The sequence below is a fragment of the Nelusetta ayraudi genome, unplaced genomic scaffold, assembly GCF_046127955.1.
Source record: "Nelusetta ayraudi isolate G7.1 ecotype Tasmania unplaced genomic scaffold, CSIRO-AGI_Nayr_v1 ptg000002l, whole genome shotgun sequence".
NCBI lineage: Eukaryota > Metazoa > Chordata > Actinopteri > Tetraodontiformes > Monacanthidae > Nelusetta > Nelusetta ayraudi.
Window position 1 is genome coordinate 5,150,309 of NW_027466052.1, and position 18,765 is coordinate 5,169,073.

General features: G+C 47.5%; 1 protein-coding gene across 1 annotated transcript in view; it reads left to right on the forward strand.

Moving 5' to 3' along the window:
- neo1a (neogenin 1a) overlaps positions 1-18,765 on the forward strand; it is a 150,732-nt gene that overhangs the window by 65,967 nt on the left and 66,000 nt on the right. Inside the window, exons 3-4 of the mRNA XM_076025287.1 lie at positions 12,230-12,508; positions 14,115-14,268. Coding sequence (XP_075881402.1) covers positions 12,230-12,508; positions 14,115-14,268 — 433 coding nt within the window. The remainder of the gene's footprint in view (positions 1-12,229; positions 12,509-14,114; positions 14,269-18,765) is intronic.

Genomic DNA, 18,765 nt, shown 5'->3' on the forward strand with positions numbered 1-18,765 from the left:
CTCCCCCAGTACATGTTCTCCGTGGTGGTTCTGCCAGTATTTTAGCCCATGCTGTGCTGCTGCTCAAAGGGCCCTATTAAGGCCATTTCCAGATTTAATAACTTGATTATATTGGTCTACTAATAAACAAGGTCCATTTGGTTTGAGTTGTTTGAGTCGCCTTACAAAACAAGCCTTTCGCTCACTCAGCCTGAAGAGGCTGTTCTGGCTCTCTTCCCCCCTACCCTACCTGCTCCACCAATGGCTTTGCCTTGGAACAGCTAGCTCCCTTTTGATTGGCCGGCCGACGAAAGATGGCTACGAGCTATCGTGGTGAAGTTTCGCCCACATTTAGATCAAGAAAAAAACAAAAAAGTCTGTAGAGGTGTTGACAATCATGGAGAATTGGGCAAGTTGTCGTTTTTTCCGTACTTTGTACGCAGTGGCGCAAAAAGACACGTTAGAGTGAGATTTTAATAAGAGGAGCCCTTTAACTAATTCCATACACCGTCGTCTTTAAGATCAATCCTGTATTTGTCCAATTGGCATCCTGTTTTGACAACGTGTTCACCCACAAGGTGGGTAGTGGAAGAGAGGGGTGGGGATAGGGGGGGGCGTCTAAGTGGCCGTTAATTTGCCACGCCATCACGCCACTGACGAGGTAAACGATGATGAATGTCCCCGGCCACGCCGAGCGACATCATCATCCCGAGCCGCATCTGTGTTCTCCGGAAAAACAGCTGCTGCCTCCAAACTGTGGGAGTGTTTCCGTGCCAGTCCAGCTGGACTTCCTGCTTCTGAGTGGAACCATCCATCCCGCTGCATCCCACTCTGCCTGCCTTTTGTTGCTTTTTTTTGTTGTTTTTGTTATTCTCTCTCGCTCCCGCAGCCTGATGAATTTACTCCCAACGTCAAAAAACATGTCTACAGCCTGTCAACAAACTCGGGAGGAATGATAAAAAAATCCATTAAAGTTTCTTGAGCTTCAGCCCTCAGCAACTCTTCCGGAAATCAGCCTTTTATGATGTCACAAAGGTTACTGACACCAATCACCAATCCCAGCCAGATGTTGGCTCCGCCTTCTCATTGGACCCCTTCAGGGCATGTAGGAGGTCTGACAAAGCATCAAACTCCTGCAGGAGGCTGTAAACAAAGGGCTAAATTTACTACGTCTTTTTTTTCCCCTGCTGGTGTCTTTACGATGAGGCAGCTTCATTGGATCTGATAATGTTATTAGACGGTTAAAAAGCTTCTGGTTTCCAGAGACTCGAGCAGCTTCAGTCCGTCTGCTGCAAATCTTAACATCCACCTTAAACAGACTCCTTCCTAATCTCTCCCAGGCGGGGGGGGGGGGGGGGGGGGGGGCGTTTCTCTCCGCTCTTACGCATTGTTTATTTTATTTTATTTTATTTTATTTTATTTTATTTTTTTTTTTTGCTTCATCGGGGCCTCGTCTCAACGCACACCCACACACAGTTTTAAGGACGAATACCGAATGGTGCTTTGCTTTAATAACTATGACAGGAGTTTATATGTGGCGCTTGGAAATCCTGCTTTTGGCTCTGAATGCAAAGGGAAATTTAGAAGGAAAAAAAAAGAAAAACGCAGAGTGCTCTTCCATCTCTGTGCAGGGGAGATAAGGATGGTCGGCCTTTTTTAAATAGGTTGATATCCTTGAAAAATCTCATTGACTACCAGATGCACTTCTTCACAAATATTAAGTCTTCTTCTTCTTCTCCTCCTCCTCTTTCTTCTTCTCCTCCACCTTCTCTTCTTCCTCCTCTCCCGTTACTGGACTCTCTCCCTTCTGACCTTTGCTCCGCTTCCTCCGCCCCATCAGTCTGAGCAGGACGACGCTCCTCTTTGCCGTCTGCCCTCATTTCCCTGCCGAGCGCAGACGCAGACGCAGAGCCGGCGATACCATCGGCAGATGTGCCGCCTACAGGCGCCCAGATAAGGAGCGGTGGCGACCGCAGCACCAGCTCCTCTCCAGCATTTAATGGCCCTCCAAACTGCAGCGCTCTGGTTGGAGGATGGAGATGAGATGGGATGGGAGGGGCGGGAAGGGTGAATGATTGGGATGTACGGTGGAGGAGGAGGAAGAGGAGGAAACAACGATGACGATCTGTCACTGGATGCTCCTCCAGCTCCGGATCGACGGATTCCCTCGCAGCCTGCTGAGCTTCTCACGGCATCCTTACTCACCTTTCACCCCCCTCCCCCCACCTCTTCCTTCCTCCTCCCTGACACGGTGCAGGAGGGGAAAAAATGACGAGGAGGAGGTTGAGGGGGTGGGGTTGGGAATTTGCGGCGGCGGCGGTGCTGCCAGCGCATTTATCAGCGCTCTTACAGATAATGCGAGTAGCGGCAGTAGCAGCAGCAGCAGAGGTGGTGGCAGCGGTGCTGCCGTGGCGGCTGACCTCTGCTGAAGGTCGGCCTGCGGCGTGAGGTGGCGAAGGAGCGAAAAACTGGCTGTGATGAAATAAGACACCGGCGCACGATCAAGGTCCCTGATGCAATCGTGTTTCTGCTCGGCTACGACTGGATTCTCGCTAATGAAAAAGGGCTCTTCTGCCCTCCTCGCTGCTGCCTGCGTGCGTGCGTGCGTGCGTGCGTGCGTGCGTGCGTGCGTGCGTGCGTGCGTGCGTGCGTGCGTGCGTGCGTGCGTGCGTGTGAGAGAGACACGGCGGAGGGCTGGGTTTCGGGCCTCGCTGACTCAGGCGCTTGAGGAAGACACAGAATGATTGGACGCAGCGTGCAACCCGCTGATTGGTTCTGATTGGGCGTTTTTGCTCCATGCAGTTTGTCCTTGTTGCACTCAGTCGACTAACGCGACACACTAGTTATTTTTTGCATCATTGGTATAGGATTCTTTTCTCCCTTTTTTCTTCCTCGCGTCTCCTGGAAACGATGATGCAGTTCGGCTGCGTTTCTCTGCTGCGGCCGAAGGTCGGAGTTAACCTGCCTCCTGTAGTCTTCAACGGCCACTGTTGTTGTTACCGTTGTTGCGTTAGTATTACTGTTGTTGTTGTTGGGATATATGTGCTGGCCTGTCCTTGGGAGCTACATAACGTGCGGCAAAACAAGACGCCGCTGCGTTGCTCAAGATGTGAACTGTGATTCGTGACTGATGAACGGTGTATGAATGCTCTCACTTTGTTGTTTTTTTCTTTTTGGTTTGACTTGACATTTTGCTTGTGTAATTTTCAACTAAGCAGTGACTAAACACACTGAGCCACCAGGTCATCAACTGACTTGAAGAGTAAAAAACACTGACATGTAGGTTTTTCAGAAAAACCTCTGCTTGATGAATATCTGAACTGTAGTCACAGTTGTTGTTTCCATGACATCAGTGTCAATCATGACATTACCATGAGATGATATTTGATGTCATACACAATTGAAAGTAAAAAGTATCCGGCTTGACACTGGACTGGAGTAACAGACACGGGTTTCTTTAAAGGTACAGTGTGTAAAATTCTGCCATCTAGTGGTCAGATTTTAGATTGCGGCGGTCGTTCTCACTCACCCTCCCTCTCTCAAGCTTGCCAGTGAACTACGATGGCCTGCGCACACAAAGCTGGATACCTCGTCCACCTTCTTCTTCGTTGGTTTATTTGAGGATGCGAGCAGTCACCCTGAATGTGAAACACACTGTCAGGCAGCTGGATTGTCCACACCAGGCTTCCTTAGAAATATGGTGGTGCAAGATGGCAGCTAACTGGTAGCAGACTCTTGCTCTATGTATATCCTCATATATAAATAAGAACCGTCCTGTGGGTAGGAAAACCAAATTACCATTGCGAGTATACACTTTTATAAATATATTTACGGGAAGAATATTAAGCTTTTGCCAATATTAAAATCACAAATCAGGCCAACTTTTACACACTGGACCTTTAATGACTTGCAGAACTGGCGACAACTCTGGTAATGTTTCTACTAACACAGGTGCAAAAGAGCTGCAGGGTCACAATATTAAATGTGGGAAGATTCTTACAGTATTGTTGGCCATATGGACTCTCTCGCCCCCCACCCCCCCCCCCTTCCCCCCAACCCCCATCCCACCTTGTGGCCCCTCTCATCCATCACTATCCACTCACCATCGTGCTTGTCTCTTCTCTGTCAGCGCACACGACAGCCAATCAGAAGCTGACAGGGCACCGGCGCCTCAGTCCCCAATCTTGAGCAAATTAACACCGTGGGACTGACTTGGCTGTTTGCGTGGGTTTTTTCAAATTTAAACAACGGAGCCGAAAGACGGCAGCAATCAAGCAAACGTCGCGTCGTTCACGTTGATTGCGTCCACGTGCGAGCAGAGCCAGAAGCGGCTGCTGCAAAGGAAGGGAGAAACGGCGATCACGTGGCAACGGGGCTCCAAAACAACAGCTGCGCCTCAGGGGGCCGCAAGACCGCCGATAGTCGTAAATGTTTAGAGGACGGCTGCAAACATCTGGTCTGCACCCAGAGCGGCTCACGAGTTAAAAATATCCCTCCCTCGGCCCAGAGCCATCGGATACCTCGGGCCCCCGCGGAGGTTCTCCAACGAGGCATCTGGCCAGCAGCGCTGCCTCCCAACCTGCGTCGGCTTCCTGCCATTCATACGTGTGTGTGGTGTCTTTTCGTAGGAAGGCATCACATTGAAACAGACTTTCACCCTTTAACTACTGCGTCAGCAAGTAAGCTGACGTTCACAATAGCAGCTGTTGTTTGATTTTTAGTTTTTTGTTTTCATCATGATTTGTGTGTGTGTGTGTGTGTGTGTGTGTGTGTGTGTGTGTGTGTGTGTGTGTGTGTGTGTGTGTGTGTGTGTGCGTTATCCACAGCGTGTGTTATGAAAAAGTTTGAGCGAGTACAAGTCAGGAAATTAACGCCAAACAAGGTTGCATTAAAGGTCGTTGCAAATATTTTAAGAATAAATTTATGCTAATTCAAAGATAATGTAATACTGGAGGATTTTTTTTTTTTTTTTTTTTTTTTTTTTTGGTTCACTGAACATAAATTTCCATAATCATGTTTAGATAAATAAGAACAAAAAATGGCAACAAAGATCAGTATCGGTCCAAAATTTCACTATTGGTGCTTTTTTTTTTTTTTTTTCTGTTCTGTCATCACCTTGATGTCGTCTCCTCATAAACCAGCAGCTAATGTTGTCGGAACCAGCTGTCCGTCATTGCTGGCACCATGGTACCACTTTTTCATACAGATAAATTAAAGGCGCCCCTCTCCCTTTAGCATCTCTGCTGATGAAAGTGCTTGTTTCCTGCCAGGAAGTTAGCCGCTACGCCTTTAGCCGCTACGCCTTTAGCCGCCTTGTAAACCGGTGCCGCTTTTTTCTTTTTGCACTGCCTTTGGATCAGATTAGCTGTGTTTCCTCTACCCCTAGAATTGCTTTTTTACAAGTAATCAAAGTGAAAAATATAACAACCATTCTTGACAGAAAACAAAAACGTAAACAAACAAAAGCAAACATTATTTTCGTAAAATCAAGCGGGACGAGATTTGACAAGAATTACGGCTTATGCGCGTCACACCATTCAATTGAAACACCTGCAAATCGCAATTGTACTGAATCGAAATTTTTGAAATATTGCTTTTAAGTTTGCGAAGAACTGTCGTGGAAAACACAGCTAACAAATTTTGATGTGTAAAGATCCAGACAGGGTGCAATGTTTCCTTTTTCCTCTTTCAATTAGATCAGGTTAAATTTTGTTTTTCCTGTTGCTGAAGAATCGGCTGCTGCGACTCGGCCTCGCCCGCTGCCGCCCGCCCGCCTGCGTGCTCTATCATTTGCACAGCACGTCAGGCTTGTCAGGCTCTATACATGATTAAGTGTCTGTGTGAGTTCTTTATTAGATCCCGAGGCTTAGTCATTAATTCATTCTGTTTTGCTGCGTGTCAATCACGGGAGACCTCCTACCTGTCTCCCGCCAGCAGGATGAAGGTGAGCAGCAGCAGCCAGTGTCTCCTCGAAAACTGACGGGACTTTTAAAGTCTTGCCTGTCAAACCAGCAACCACTCTTCTTCTTTTTTTTTTCTTTTTTTTTTGGAACTTGATTTTATTTATCCTCTTTGTCGAACTGAAATGATTGAAGCTCGCTCGTTTCCATGTAATTTAAGAGGTAAAAACTGAAACCGTGCACCTTTTGTTATAACTGCACGGGTTTATGTCGCCCGTATTGTTGCCCCACAAAGTTTGCAATCAAACACTGAGATTTTCTCTGTAAACACTCATGCTAACCAACTGCTCTGACCACATCCCGTATCTGTGTTCAACCGCACCAATATGGGACCGAAGGAAAAACCCCCTCCTGGCCGAATTGTTGAGGATCCGTGCTGGCGTTTTATCATCGGTTCAGGGTTCGTTCGCCATGAAACCTTCCCGTCTGCACCATTTTTAGACAGTCTCAGCAGTGTGTAGCCAATTAGAATCCCGACTTGGTTGCAATGAGAGCAAACGCAACAAACTTGTTGAACGTCTATTGTGCGTTTGAATATAGTTTGAATAAACGTGGTTTGATGTTTGGAAAGAAGGCATTGAGCTTCTCTCAGATTTTCATCCGCTTGTTAATATGACTTGAGGAAGTTAAGATGAGGAAGATGAGGCGAATTCACCACAGCACAGCACTTGAGATCCGCCCCTTTGTTCTTGTTTCTATTCAGTAGTCAATCCTGTGCGATTTCCAACGCCGGCAGCTTCTAAAAAGGCCACGCCGCAGTCGACGGCGGACCATTCAGCCTCCGTCAGAGGGGTCAGAATCCAGCAACCTGCCACGCTCAACCATGTCTCCACTTAATGTCTGTTTAAATGGAGGGAGAACTGAAGTAAACAGCTTTTTGAAAGAAAAAAAAACAAAAAAAAACGACCGCCTCACAGGAGGAGGACGTATCGCCTGCTCCCTCCTTCGTCCTGCAGAGGTGTTGAATCTTCTGAGCTCTGAGACGTTTTTTCCCCTCTTTGTCTTCTACTCGGCGCTCCGCTGTTTAAATTGTACATCAGGACCGCCCCCCCAGCCTCTACTCCTCAATGTATGAAAGATCAATAAGGCGTGGAGGCTTAACTTAGGAGTGTGTGCATGGTTCTCTCCACTCTTGAGGAAGATCCTGCCCTGGAGATGTCAATTAGGGAATTAATTATCACTTGCACTACAGCGGGCCTTGAAGGGAAGGGAGGCGAGTGAAGCATATGGTACTCAGTGACTTTTTACAGCAGGGGAAACGATTATGGGAACGTCTTACACACACATTAGAAAGCCAAAACGTTTAATGGTGCTTCTTCTGCCCTTCCAACCTCCTTTTTTCAGATTAAGTTGCCGCTTCACTGTCGGCCACTGACTCTCAGACCTTCCCCGGCATTGATTTGATGTCTTCACTCGCTGGATCTATCACTTCACAGCCTGAACGTCTCTATTTCTGAGCCCCACGGCCTTGGCGATGCTTTGGCTGCAGGGCTTTTTGGGTCTTTTTCTTCCTTTTTTTTTTTTGCGGTCCTCCTCCTAGACTTTGTTTTTCCTGTGTTTGTGCACATTTTGCAAAAGTGCCATTCATTTAAAGCGACCGGCTGAACGGTGCAGCAGCTGCCGTACACCCTCATAGATCGTTCCGTAAAGGCACATTCAGCACATTATTCCGACGTGATGGTTTTCATTTGCTTTCTTTATGTTCTTTCCTGCAGCTTGACTCTAGTATCTCAATTTTAGGCTATTGATTTTCTCCGGCTTTCACCTTGCCCTGAGAGAACAGGCGTGAACCTGCCAGACTCGGAGAGACGGAGAAAAAGGTGGTAGAAATAGCAGAGTGATAAGAAGCCGAGCCCCATTCCGGGGTTTTGTTGGATTCTGCTTGACTGCTTCTGCTGTCGAAGTGGAAATCAGCGCTTCTGTCTCCTTTCATGAAGTATCTTCCGGCGCTGATTGCTCATGACTGTGTACGTCTATGTTACAGAGTAGCCTGCTCTTTGACCGGAGGGAAGCAGAGCCGCTGCTTATCTGTGGCTTGACAAGTTTCACTGGACTCGGTCAGATTTGTCTCCTCTTGTTGTGAACTCCCACCATCCTCAAAGGCGTTTACTCTGAGTTTGGTCTATTTTACAGTCCCCTTCAGTTCAGTCAGGTTGGAGAAAGAACGTTGCATTGCAAGATTATGTTTTCTTTGAAGTTGTGGACTTGAGCACAGGCCATTAAATGAACAACAAAGCAACACTGATACTTGAGAATTCTCAAATTCATTGGCCAGTGACGCAACAAAACACTGGCAATTCAGTTGTATTTCATGTTTGTTTGTTTTTTTCCTTCATTCAGAGTTTCACTTGGAAGCTGTGTTTTATCTCAGACGGAACATGCGTTGGGTGTCTGTAAGGTGTATAAGCCGTCAGCCTGGACAGCTCGAGAACGTAAAGCCTTGTTCTCGTTTTGCATTCTCTTAAAAAGATGTGAAGCGGGGGCTGCTGCTGGTCTGCCGAGCCGACACGGAGAAGAAAAAGCTATTTCAGCTGCTAGTTTCTTATCGGGCTGAATCTGGAGGGAGATCCCTAAATCCTTATGCATATTTCATTAAGCCGCTCATTGTTATTCTATACCTGATTTTAATTAGGAATTGTAGACACCCGGCTGTGTGATTGGAGTGTATGTGCTCTTTCGCTCCGAGGGCGGGGTCGACTCTCGTCACGCCTGCTCGTCGGTCTCCGGGGCGCAATTTTCGTATCGCAAATCAAATTGCGGAAACATTAATGCAATAACATTTGTATAATTAAAATCTTTCCAGTCTGAAGCCGAGGGTTAAACCTTTCATTGAGAAGGGGCCTCTGTCGCACCGACTCTTTGTTTTTGTCCTGGTTTCATGGTGTGAATCCGGGAACGCCGGGAACTGCTGACCGCCGGCGTGAATCACCGGTTAATCTGGTGATGTGTGTTGAGCTCAGCGACGCAGCACTTCTGGCCGCCGAGCGGGGCTGTGGAAAATGAAGCTTCCGTCCGGTCGATTTAAATGGAGAATTGTGATTAATTGAAATCGATAGCGTTAGCGCCGACGCTCGCCGCATCCCTCTCCCCGAGGGGGATATGGTGGGGGGAGGGGGATTGTGTGTGGTGGTGGTGGGGGGGTGTTCCTTCTTTCACACCCACACCATGTGTTTACGCACAAACACCAGCCCTCCAGAGTCCAAGATGACGGACTGCGCATACGCCGAGAAAGTTTTTGAGCAGTAGTGTCACTTCCCATCATGCCTCTGTAACTCACACATCTATTTGGCCAATCACAACGATTCTGGAGAACGCCGCTTACAGACACGTCAGGACGCAGCCAATCAGAACGAGCTGAGACAAAGCCGCACGTACGATGTTGTGACGTCACGCTGGGAATAAACTCTTTTCTGGCGATTTTCTGGCCTTTATCATTTTCTTAAGCGACTTAAAGACCGTAAGTGAAAAATCTACATTAGAAAGATTTGCTATTAATCGCTTTTCAGGTCACAGTCGTCCTGTCAGCCACTTTAAAGACGTTTATTTTTGTGTTGTGGTCTATTGAAAAAATGCTTTTTGTGCCTTTGTGATTTTTTTTTTGCTGCATTACTTCAAGTGGCCACTGGGAAAATACTCTTCAGGAATCTCTATCGGTTGTCCTGTTGGTAGTCAATGCTTGCTGTGCCGCTGCACCTGGCTTGCATCATTCCGTGCGCACTGCCCTCCACCGTGTCCTGACGAGTTCCTGAAATGGGAACGCTCCACGAGCCACAGGACTTTCATTATGGCGTGAATCATTTCCCTGCGATTCGGCCGAGGTCGGCGCCTGCCCACAGTTTGTTTACATCGAATTGGTTGCAGTTGGTCAGTGAGGTGTGACTCCCAGATTGTTAGATTGCTGTTGCCCCATTCCGCCCCCCAGCGCAAATACAGAGGTATGTGTCGTGCATTTTAAGAAGGCATCTTAGCACCATTTGAATAACGTCCAGTGTTGCCGGACGAGGTTCGCTTGGACCTATTAGCCTGTCTGGTTTTCAAAATGGGACAAAAGTGTCCCTGAAATGTCCAAACACCGGTCAAACAGGGTTTTTACAAAGTGGGAACCTACACTGTTGATTTGTTTCAGACACATGGCTGTATTACTTCTTGTCCAACTCAAGACTGGCTGCTATTTTTTATTTGTTATTCCAAATGAGAAGGGAAGGTGGGACACAATCTCTCAGTGTAAATTATCCTTCAATTAATTCTAGAGCTAAAAATAATAATTACTGCAAACCCCTCCAATGATTTAATAATACTGGTTATTTGCTGGATGCATAAAACATCCTGAAAGCCTCAAGTATCTCCGGGAAGCACCACCCCCCCCCCCCCCACACACACACACACACACACACACACACACACACACACACACACTGTATCTATTCATCTTGGGAAAATGGAAAAAAAGGAGATATATTTTGATGCTGTGTAGCCTAAATCATGCGGTGGGGGTTTTATTTCCACCTGGCTGTGATACCGGCGCAGGTGATTGGCAGCTCCGGCTCCAAATTATCAGCGGCAGAATCGCTTAAGCCCATATTAGGCCAAACTATTGTGCCGAAATGGAGTCGACGCGGCTGAGCGCGACGGGCCGGGCCGAGGGAGAGTCTGGAGCTGTCGGGGCCTTATCTTGAAGTGTGATTTACCGCCGAGCCGCTCGTGGCGGGGGGATTTGGAGAGCCGTCAGCGGCTGAGACGGGGGCAGAGGCGCCCAAAATCGTCTCTCCGCCGCTCTTGAAGCACCACGCCGCCACGACAAGGCGGCCTAGAAGTCATAAATAGACAAACGCGAGTGGAAATGAGCCGCGGTTTCATTTATGCTCACGTACATTTTATTTATTTATTTTTTAATTCTGTCTGTCCCTGCGCGTGAGCGTACGACGCATACGACGCAGCGTGAAATTCTTTTTGTGGAAAAAGTTCCAGCAGTCTCTCGTACTTCCCTCCCGACCAAAATAAGAAAACATCTCCTCTCTCCTCGCTAATCAGGCCAAGAATAACATTTTATTCTTTAGTTTTTTTTAACTTCCTTTTTTTCTTTTCTTTTCTTGTATTCTTTGTTTCGTTCTTTCCAAATCGAAGCCATTGCACGTGCAATTGTCTCGAGCGTCAGCCCCGCCAGTGTTGGTTTCAGATCAATGGCTTCAAACGCGGGAAATAATTATTTTTGCGTCGGGTCGAAAGTGGGGAAATGTGGGAGCGCAAACAGCCTGTGGATTCAGCCTGTTTTAATTAGCGCCGTGCGTCTCCTGCTCCGCGTGGCAAATTAGCATCCACCGTTGAGGATAAGTGATTGCGCTATACAACTGTGTGTGTGTGTGTGTGTGTGTGTGTGTGTGTGTGTGTGTGTGTGTGTGTGTGTGTGTGTGTGTGTGTGTGTGTGTGTGTGTGTTTTAGTGTACGTGTGTGTGTTTGCAGGTCGGGGGGACTACGCTTGTGTTTTGGCCGTTTCCATCCCTGTGAATCCATCCTGAATATGGATTACAATATGTCGGTCGTGGCCAATATGGCGTCCTCGCTTGTGTTTAAGCCGCTTATTTTTCCGCCGTCAGGAGGAGCAGCCAGTCGTGTGCAAAAATATTTTCCCATCCTGTGCAATTACCCTGTTTTGTTGGGGGGGTATTATTATAGGCACACATTGATCTGGCTGATTTGCGTTGAGATTTCAGCATGCTATAATTTGATCAAGTCGGAGCTCAACAACAGCAAAAAATAATAATGATAGAAAAATAAAAGAAAATAATAAATGCTCCAGTGGCTTGACAGATAGTCGAGAGAAAAATGAATGGTTTCTTATTGATGGTGTCCTACAGTGTGGATCAGATTAAATTCTGCTCTGTATAAATAAGTGCGCGTTTGCGCCCTTTAAATATTGGAGATGTTTTTTTCGGTTGACAGCTCTGTCAATGTACACAGTTGCTAGTTGATCCAAAACTGCAGTAAACACTGTCTTCACTTCTGACATTAAGAAATAATATATAATATATAATTAAATCATTGCAACAACAACAACAACAACAAAAACAACAAGGTTTTGTGAATAATTCTTTCTTATCTAATCTGGTGTTTCCACTCTTTCTCAACAACATTTTCATGCCAATAAATTCTCTGACGTGTTGACTGGCTTATTTATGCAAAATCCTGATTGCTGTCTTTTCACTGATGTTTGTGGTTTTTTTTTTTGTTTTTTTTATTATTATATAATGTTAGTTCCCGTGGATGTGACCTCCGTGTCTCTCTCCCTCCAGGCATGCCCCGGTTCACCAGCCAGCCGACGGCCGCCTCCGTGCACCTCGGCGGCAGCCAGGTGATGACGTGCGAGGTCAACTCGGACCTGGTCCCCTTCACGCGGTGGGAGAAGGACCGGCAGCCTCTGGAGCTCAACTCCAGGCTGCTCCAGCTGCCCAGCGGCGCCCTGGTGGTCAGCAACGCCTCGGAGGCCGACGCCGGCCTCTACCGCTGCCTGGTGGACAACGTGGGCTCGTCGTCCAAGAGCAGCGACGAGGCTCAGCTGCACGTCCTGCCAGGTGAGCCGCTGACCCGGCCTCTCCTCTCCGGGTTACGCATAAGATGGAGTCCTGGGACTTTCACTCAGCAAGTTACTCAAGCTGCGTTTGCTGTTTTTCACAAAATAAAAGCGTATTGTGAAGCGATTTCTAAAATTTCGACAAAGTACAACTGCGATTTGCAGGTGTTTCCATTGAATGGTTTGAAGTGAATGCGAAAAAAAAAGTGTTCCCATGACAATTTTGAGACACTTTTACTTCTATATCGATACTTCTGAAAAAACACCTCATGAGAGCGTAAAAACCTTTTAGTGATATTTGAGAGGTCCTTCAAAGTTTACGTGTTTCCATTACCAGTTTTTATTGTGATATTTAGGTTTTGCACAATTCTCAGGGTAATGGAAGCACAGCTAGTGTTGCACTTTAAAAAGTGAGGCTGAATTCCACTGCGGGAGCGTCCCGACTCGCCCGCCTGGAAGTTTTTTACTTACTGAGTTGTTAACTAGCTGGCTGCTGGCAGTGCACAGAAGATATGAGAGGCCATAAATCAGACTTGAACGAGAGCCCGGCGAGGGTCTTTACCTCCGTGCGTGTCCTCCTCCTCCTCCTCCGAGGTTTGGTAGTGGAGCGGCGGAGTGGCGTCGCTCTGCATGCAAACAGGAAGACGACTGATTGAGGCTGCACAAGGAAATTTGAAAGATGTTTGTGTTCTGAGCCTGCCAGATGTTGCAGTGATTATAGTCAACTCGGCCGCCCTGATGTCGGTGCCAGCTTGACAGAAAAGTCAAACTGGGTGTTTTTGGAGAAAGTTAAAAAAAAAACAAAAAAACAACAACAACAAAAAAACGGATTTCAGTAAAAACAATTTTATAGTTTTTTGGGCTTTCTAATTTAGAACTTTGGTTTGGAGCCACTCAGAGTTCTAATCTGAGCTCCACTTGTAGACGGTTGCTACTTGGAAGGTCCAGCTGCAGCTGGAGTCGTGCAGGATCTTATCGTTCCTCGCATAGCAGTTCCTGGTTTGGAGAACCGCAGCCCCCCAGACAGGTTCTCACTGAAGTTCTAAAGATGGTCCACACCTAAAGTGGACAAGGTCACTGATCTGCTCCTGCAACTAGCTTGACAGGCGGTGGGTGTAATCTGTAATGTGATCCAAATTTTCATTACATTGATACCAGCCTTTTATCGATATCAGTGTAATGATATCGATACTTGAGATTTAACTCTAGATATTGTATTTATGTACATTACTATAATTTAAGTACTACATGGTTGTCCATAAAATCTGACTTTTTTTGTTTGTTTGTTTATTTTTCAACTTTACTTCTGAAATGACTGTGGCAATAAAAAAATTCAACCACAAAAAGAGACGATGAAGCGCAACCCAGCAGCTCTTTGTAAAGCAAGGCCTTGAATGTTGAGGACAAGCATATTCCGTCTGCCTAAGAACTTTGCCAAAAATTCTACTTTGGCGGTTTGATTCTACACCCACTTCAATCAAAATATCAATATTGTATTAGCATTGGCGATACTGGCTCTGTATTGTCATATCGACACCACGTCTTGCAGCATCACACACACGCCCGACTCCACTCGAACCCTGACCGTCTTCTCTTTCTCGTCTCAGAAACTGGAGAGGAGCGCAAGCTGGAGTTTGTGGTGCAGCCTGCTCCCGTCACCAAGGCGGCGGTAGGTGGCGCCATCCTGCTGCCCTGCGTGGCCACCGGCTCCCCGGAACCAAACATCTCCTGGATGCTGGGAGACAAACTGATTGAAGAGAGGTAAGAGCCCTCGAAGTGATTCACGCTTCCTCTGGGTTTGTCGCACGCGATGCAAACTGGAGGTGCGAGGAGCACTACCGTCGCAGTACTATTGAGTCATGTGATCGGACTGAAATACGCACGTTTTAGCATTTCCAAACATGCCGAAGAGCCAGCAGAGCATCAGTTTCCGCAGGAGGCTGTAAACAGAGGGCTAAATAGGCTGTTGGGCATTTTTTTTTACCTTTTTTGGCTTATAGTGTGATGCTGCTTCAACGTAGTCTGGGGATGATGGGTGAAACTGTGAGACTTTTAATTTTCGTCAACTTCTTGTACCGACTGACCTCATTGGACAGTGAGCACCCCCTAGTGGACAGAGAAAGGACTCAACCGTGTATTGCTATATTGCAACACCTACTAAAAAAGATCTTTGCACCACAACAACGATACCGGTGTCCCTACGTCCGTCTGCAACAGCGTCGCCACGCAGGACATCCCACAGTGTTTCACACCGTATCATAGCCTCAGCTTCCCACGTCGCCGCCACCGTTTACTCCTCCCAGTCGCACTCTACCCCCCATCCGCCGGCTCGGTTCGCAAACCAGAGCTCCGCAGACGCCGGCAGAAGGTCCCCTGTGATCAGCCGCTGACTCCAGAAGACCCCAGAAAGTGAGGCTGCCCTCCCCCGAGGTGCTCGAGGCCGAGCGGCTGCCAGGTTGCCGGCTGATGGGGAAGTTCGCAAATTAAGAACTGGGAGAAAGTATCGGCCGCGCCTGTGCGCCTGCACTCTGGCTCTCATTAGCTGCAGCCGCGGAGCTCTAATCCCTCGGCGGCGGCTGCGGTTGTATCGGACGCTGAAAGTTTGATTCGGACCAATTAAGCGAGCTCTTTGTTTACCCCGACCCTCGTGTCCCGGATGTAACAACTCAGCAACAAGAACATCGGCGGAGCGGCGGCTCATTCGTCTAAATCTGCCCACAGTGAAGTTAAATGTGAGGTCATCACTTTGGTAACCGCAACTCTGCGGCGTGGTGTGAGATGGAATATCGTTAGTCTCTCCATCCATCCATCCGGCTGTCCGTCTGTCCGTCCATCCCTTGGTTCGACTCCGTGCTGGAACTGGAACTGGGCTAGCGTCTCTGATCTCCGCTAGGAACAGCCGTTAAAAAGGTGCTTATTAATCTACCTTGTATTAATTACAAAACCTCCTAGCCGTGTGTGTCCCCGCCTCCCTGGGGCGTCTCCGCCGGTAATTAGCCAGGCAGCTCTGAACAAGCAGGCCAGTCTTTGGAGACCCCTCCCCATGCTCCTCCTGCCTTTGGCAGCGCAAATGGATTGTGCGGCGAATACATTACCGAGACGGCTCCTTTTGATTTTTTTTTTCTTTTTTCTTTTTTTGTAATATGACATTGACAATTGAAAAAAAGAACAGCGGTGAATTTTCCCCCCTTTTTATCCGAGAGAGTCTCGTGTCCCTCTCTGGCGCTACAGAGGAGCTGCTGTCAATTAAAAACCGTCGTGGCCCTTCTGAGGCGCCTAATTGGTCTTTGGTGCGGCGCCCACACGTGGCCTTGAAAGTTGGGAGCCGGCGGGCAGCGGGATGAAAGTTTCTCAAAGTACCTGTCGTCTGTTCACTCGGTGGCAGCCAGCGGTCATCCCGCTCGGGTTCCCCTGCTTCTGCCCGATGATTGGTCGCCTTGTTCACTTCTTTGAATGAACAGGACGGCAAAAAATGGAAGATCAATCGCTAAGTTTCCCTTACAGTATAAGTCTATATTTTGATATTTGTATTGATATTATATTTGATATTTATATTTACATATTTCAGAAATGTTTCTGTAAAGTACTTGTGCATGTTTCCATTGAAGGGCGTTTTGGTCTTTGCAGTTCTCATGAAATCTCGATGGCGAGAATCTGCTGGAAGAAAGACAGACACTCAAAACCTGTCGCGTGTTGCCGCAGTTCTCTTTACATTGACAGCGGTTGCCTTGAGAGTATTCGACATTGAATAGACGACAAAGGCGAATGAGAGTTCATCAGCAAAGTGTGTGTGTGTGTGTGTGTGTGTGTGTGTGTGTGTGTGTGTGTGTGTGTGTGTGTGTGTGTGTGTGTGTGTGTGTGTGTGTGTGTGTGTGTGTGAGAGAGACACAGAGGCCACGTTGTCTTGGAGATAACTGGTCACGTGACTGCGTGCGCCGAGTCCTTTGGCTTGTAAAGTGTAGCTACTGTACTTTTGCGATATTCTTTTCTATATCGAAACGTCTGCAGTACCTCCTCCATGAGTGCGTAAAAACTTTTTAGTGATATTCGAGAGGTTCCATTACCAGATTTTTACTGCGCTATTTGGGTTTTGCACATTTCCAAGGGGAGCAAGAACCCTGCAACCGAAAGTGCTTTTGGACGCTTCTTGATGAAAGTGGAGTCCTCCACGTCTCTCAGAATGAAGGAGCCCTGCCTCGTTCTTTGACGAGTCTCATCAGTGTATTATTCATAGCCTGTCAAGACGCTCTGCGGCGCTGCCTTTGTATCACCTGTCCGTGTTTCCGCGCAGGAGTTAGCGGCTGCTCTGATGTGCAGACGGGAATAAAGAAAGACTTGGGAATGGAGATTTGAACAGGTGGTTCTTAAGAGGCAGAATCCTCTGCTTGGGTTGCTTTGCCGGGATTTTAAGGGTCGACTGTTGAGCTGATCCTCATGTTTAAAAAAAAAAAAAAAAAAAAAAAGACGAAAATACTTCTTAGTCTTTGCGGTGAAATGTTTTGGACGCTCTTGTGTTTGTATATCTAAGGAGAACACTGCAAGAGTAAACTTTATTGCAAAGAAAGAAAAAAAAATCTAAAGATAATTTCTACCTGCATCCTTGGCATTTAGTACATTCATTAGTCTTACTGCAAAAAATAATTGCTCATCTTATTTTTTTTTCCCTTCTGACTCACGCAGGACAATTTAAAGCCTTTTACAGAACAAACACCATTGAGACCAGTGGGTGTATACACTCAACACACAGTACTCGAGATGAATTGTCAGTCAAAGACATTTTAAAGGCAAACATAAAGAGACAAATGGAGGCTGCGTTAAAAATGATCACCCTCTAAATTGTGTTGCATGTCCATTATCAATAGTAGGAGACAAAGTGACGCTTGTGTCCATTTGTGCACATAACGCCCTCCTTTAAGTTGACGCTCGTCGTTTTTCACGGTCACACGCTGTGTGCGGTGAAGTCGTGATGCTGTTTGTCATATTGGTTTACGCTCTCATCAGGGTCCCGCAGCCGCTTAAAATCCATTTTGGCTCGCCGAGAGTCTTTGAGCAAGGACGGCGAGCTCGTCGTTTGTTCTGATTAGGCGCCGCCGCCGCCGAATACATCAAACTGGAGATGGCGTTCACTCCACACGTTTAGACTGAGGCCTCGGCCGCCGCCGAGGGAAAACCGGCCTTTGGATTCGTCTCCCACGCGCCACCCCTGATGAAACCAAAAATGACAGTCATCTTTTGTTCCCGGGAGTATCACTCTATCACCTAATAGAATTCCGCGGCAGTCAATAAAACGGATGAATTATGCATGTCGGCCCCGGCAACGGGGAATTGACGGAGCATGTAAATCAGCCCCCCCGCCACCACCCTCGAAGCCTTGGAGCCATCTGTCTCCTCGCAGACGACTTCGTTTAAATACGATTGTGTGTATATATATATATATATATGCATTTTTGCTTGTGAAGTCCGAGGCGGGGGGGTGGTTGTTCTGTGGGTAACCCTCCCACACGCGAGTCATTCCCACATATCAATGTACAGAGGAAATGAAAAACGTCTCTGCAGCTTGGTGCTGTATGGATGCGTAAAGCTGAGGGAGGGCAGCGCTAGCGGTGGATAGCCAACGCGTCCTCAAACCGAACATTCCCGCACTTCCCCAGCCGGTGTTCCCTCTGGCGAGGCGAGTCGCTCCACTATTCACAATCAAATTCATACAGTCGAAGCCTTTCCCGCCACAAAGACGCCGCCTAATGAGTTTGAATGGACGCCTTAAGACTCCGTGGGCATCGCCATTATCTGACAATCGCCAACGTGACGTTATCGCGAAAGCCACTTCCAGGTCGTGCATCTCTTTGAAAAATTGCCAAATTAAGGCGCACATCCCGCAGTCGCGACGTCTGGCCGAGTTTGTAATTTATCCGAGGAGAGCTTTCATATAATGGCGCCAAGATTGCCGCGTGGAATTGGCTCTGCCGCCGCCGCCGCTGCCGGAGGAGCGAAACCCCGCGCTGCGTCATCGAGGTTTTCATCTCGGCCAGCAACCCTTCAGAGGCAATCATCTGTAATTGTCTGTATCTTTGAGCGAAGTCGCAAAGCGACACTCACAAACTTGGACCCGCTTTGTTCTGCGCATCCTTTCAAGTGCCTTTACGTCGTTAACAACACCCACGCCCGTCAATGATTGCCATTGATTTTTTTTTTTTTTTTTTTTAAATTAGCCCCTTCTTGCTTTTTCAATACGGTTTCCAGACTTTCCTGAGCGTTGGG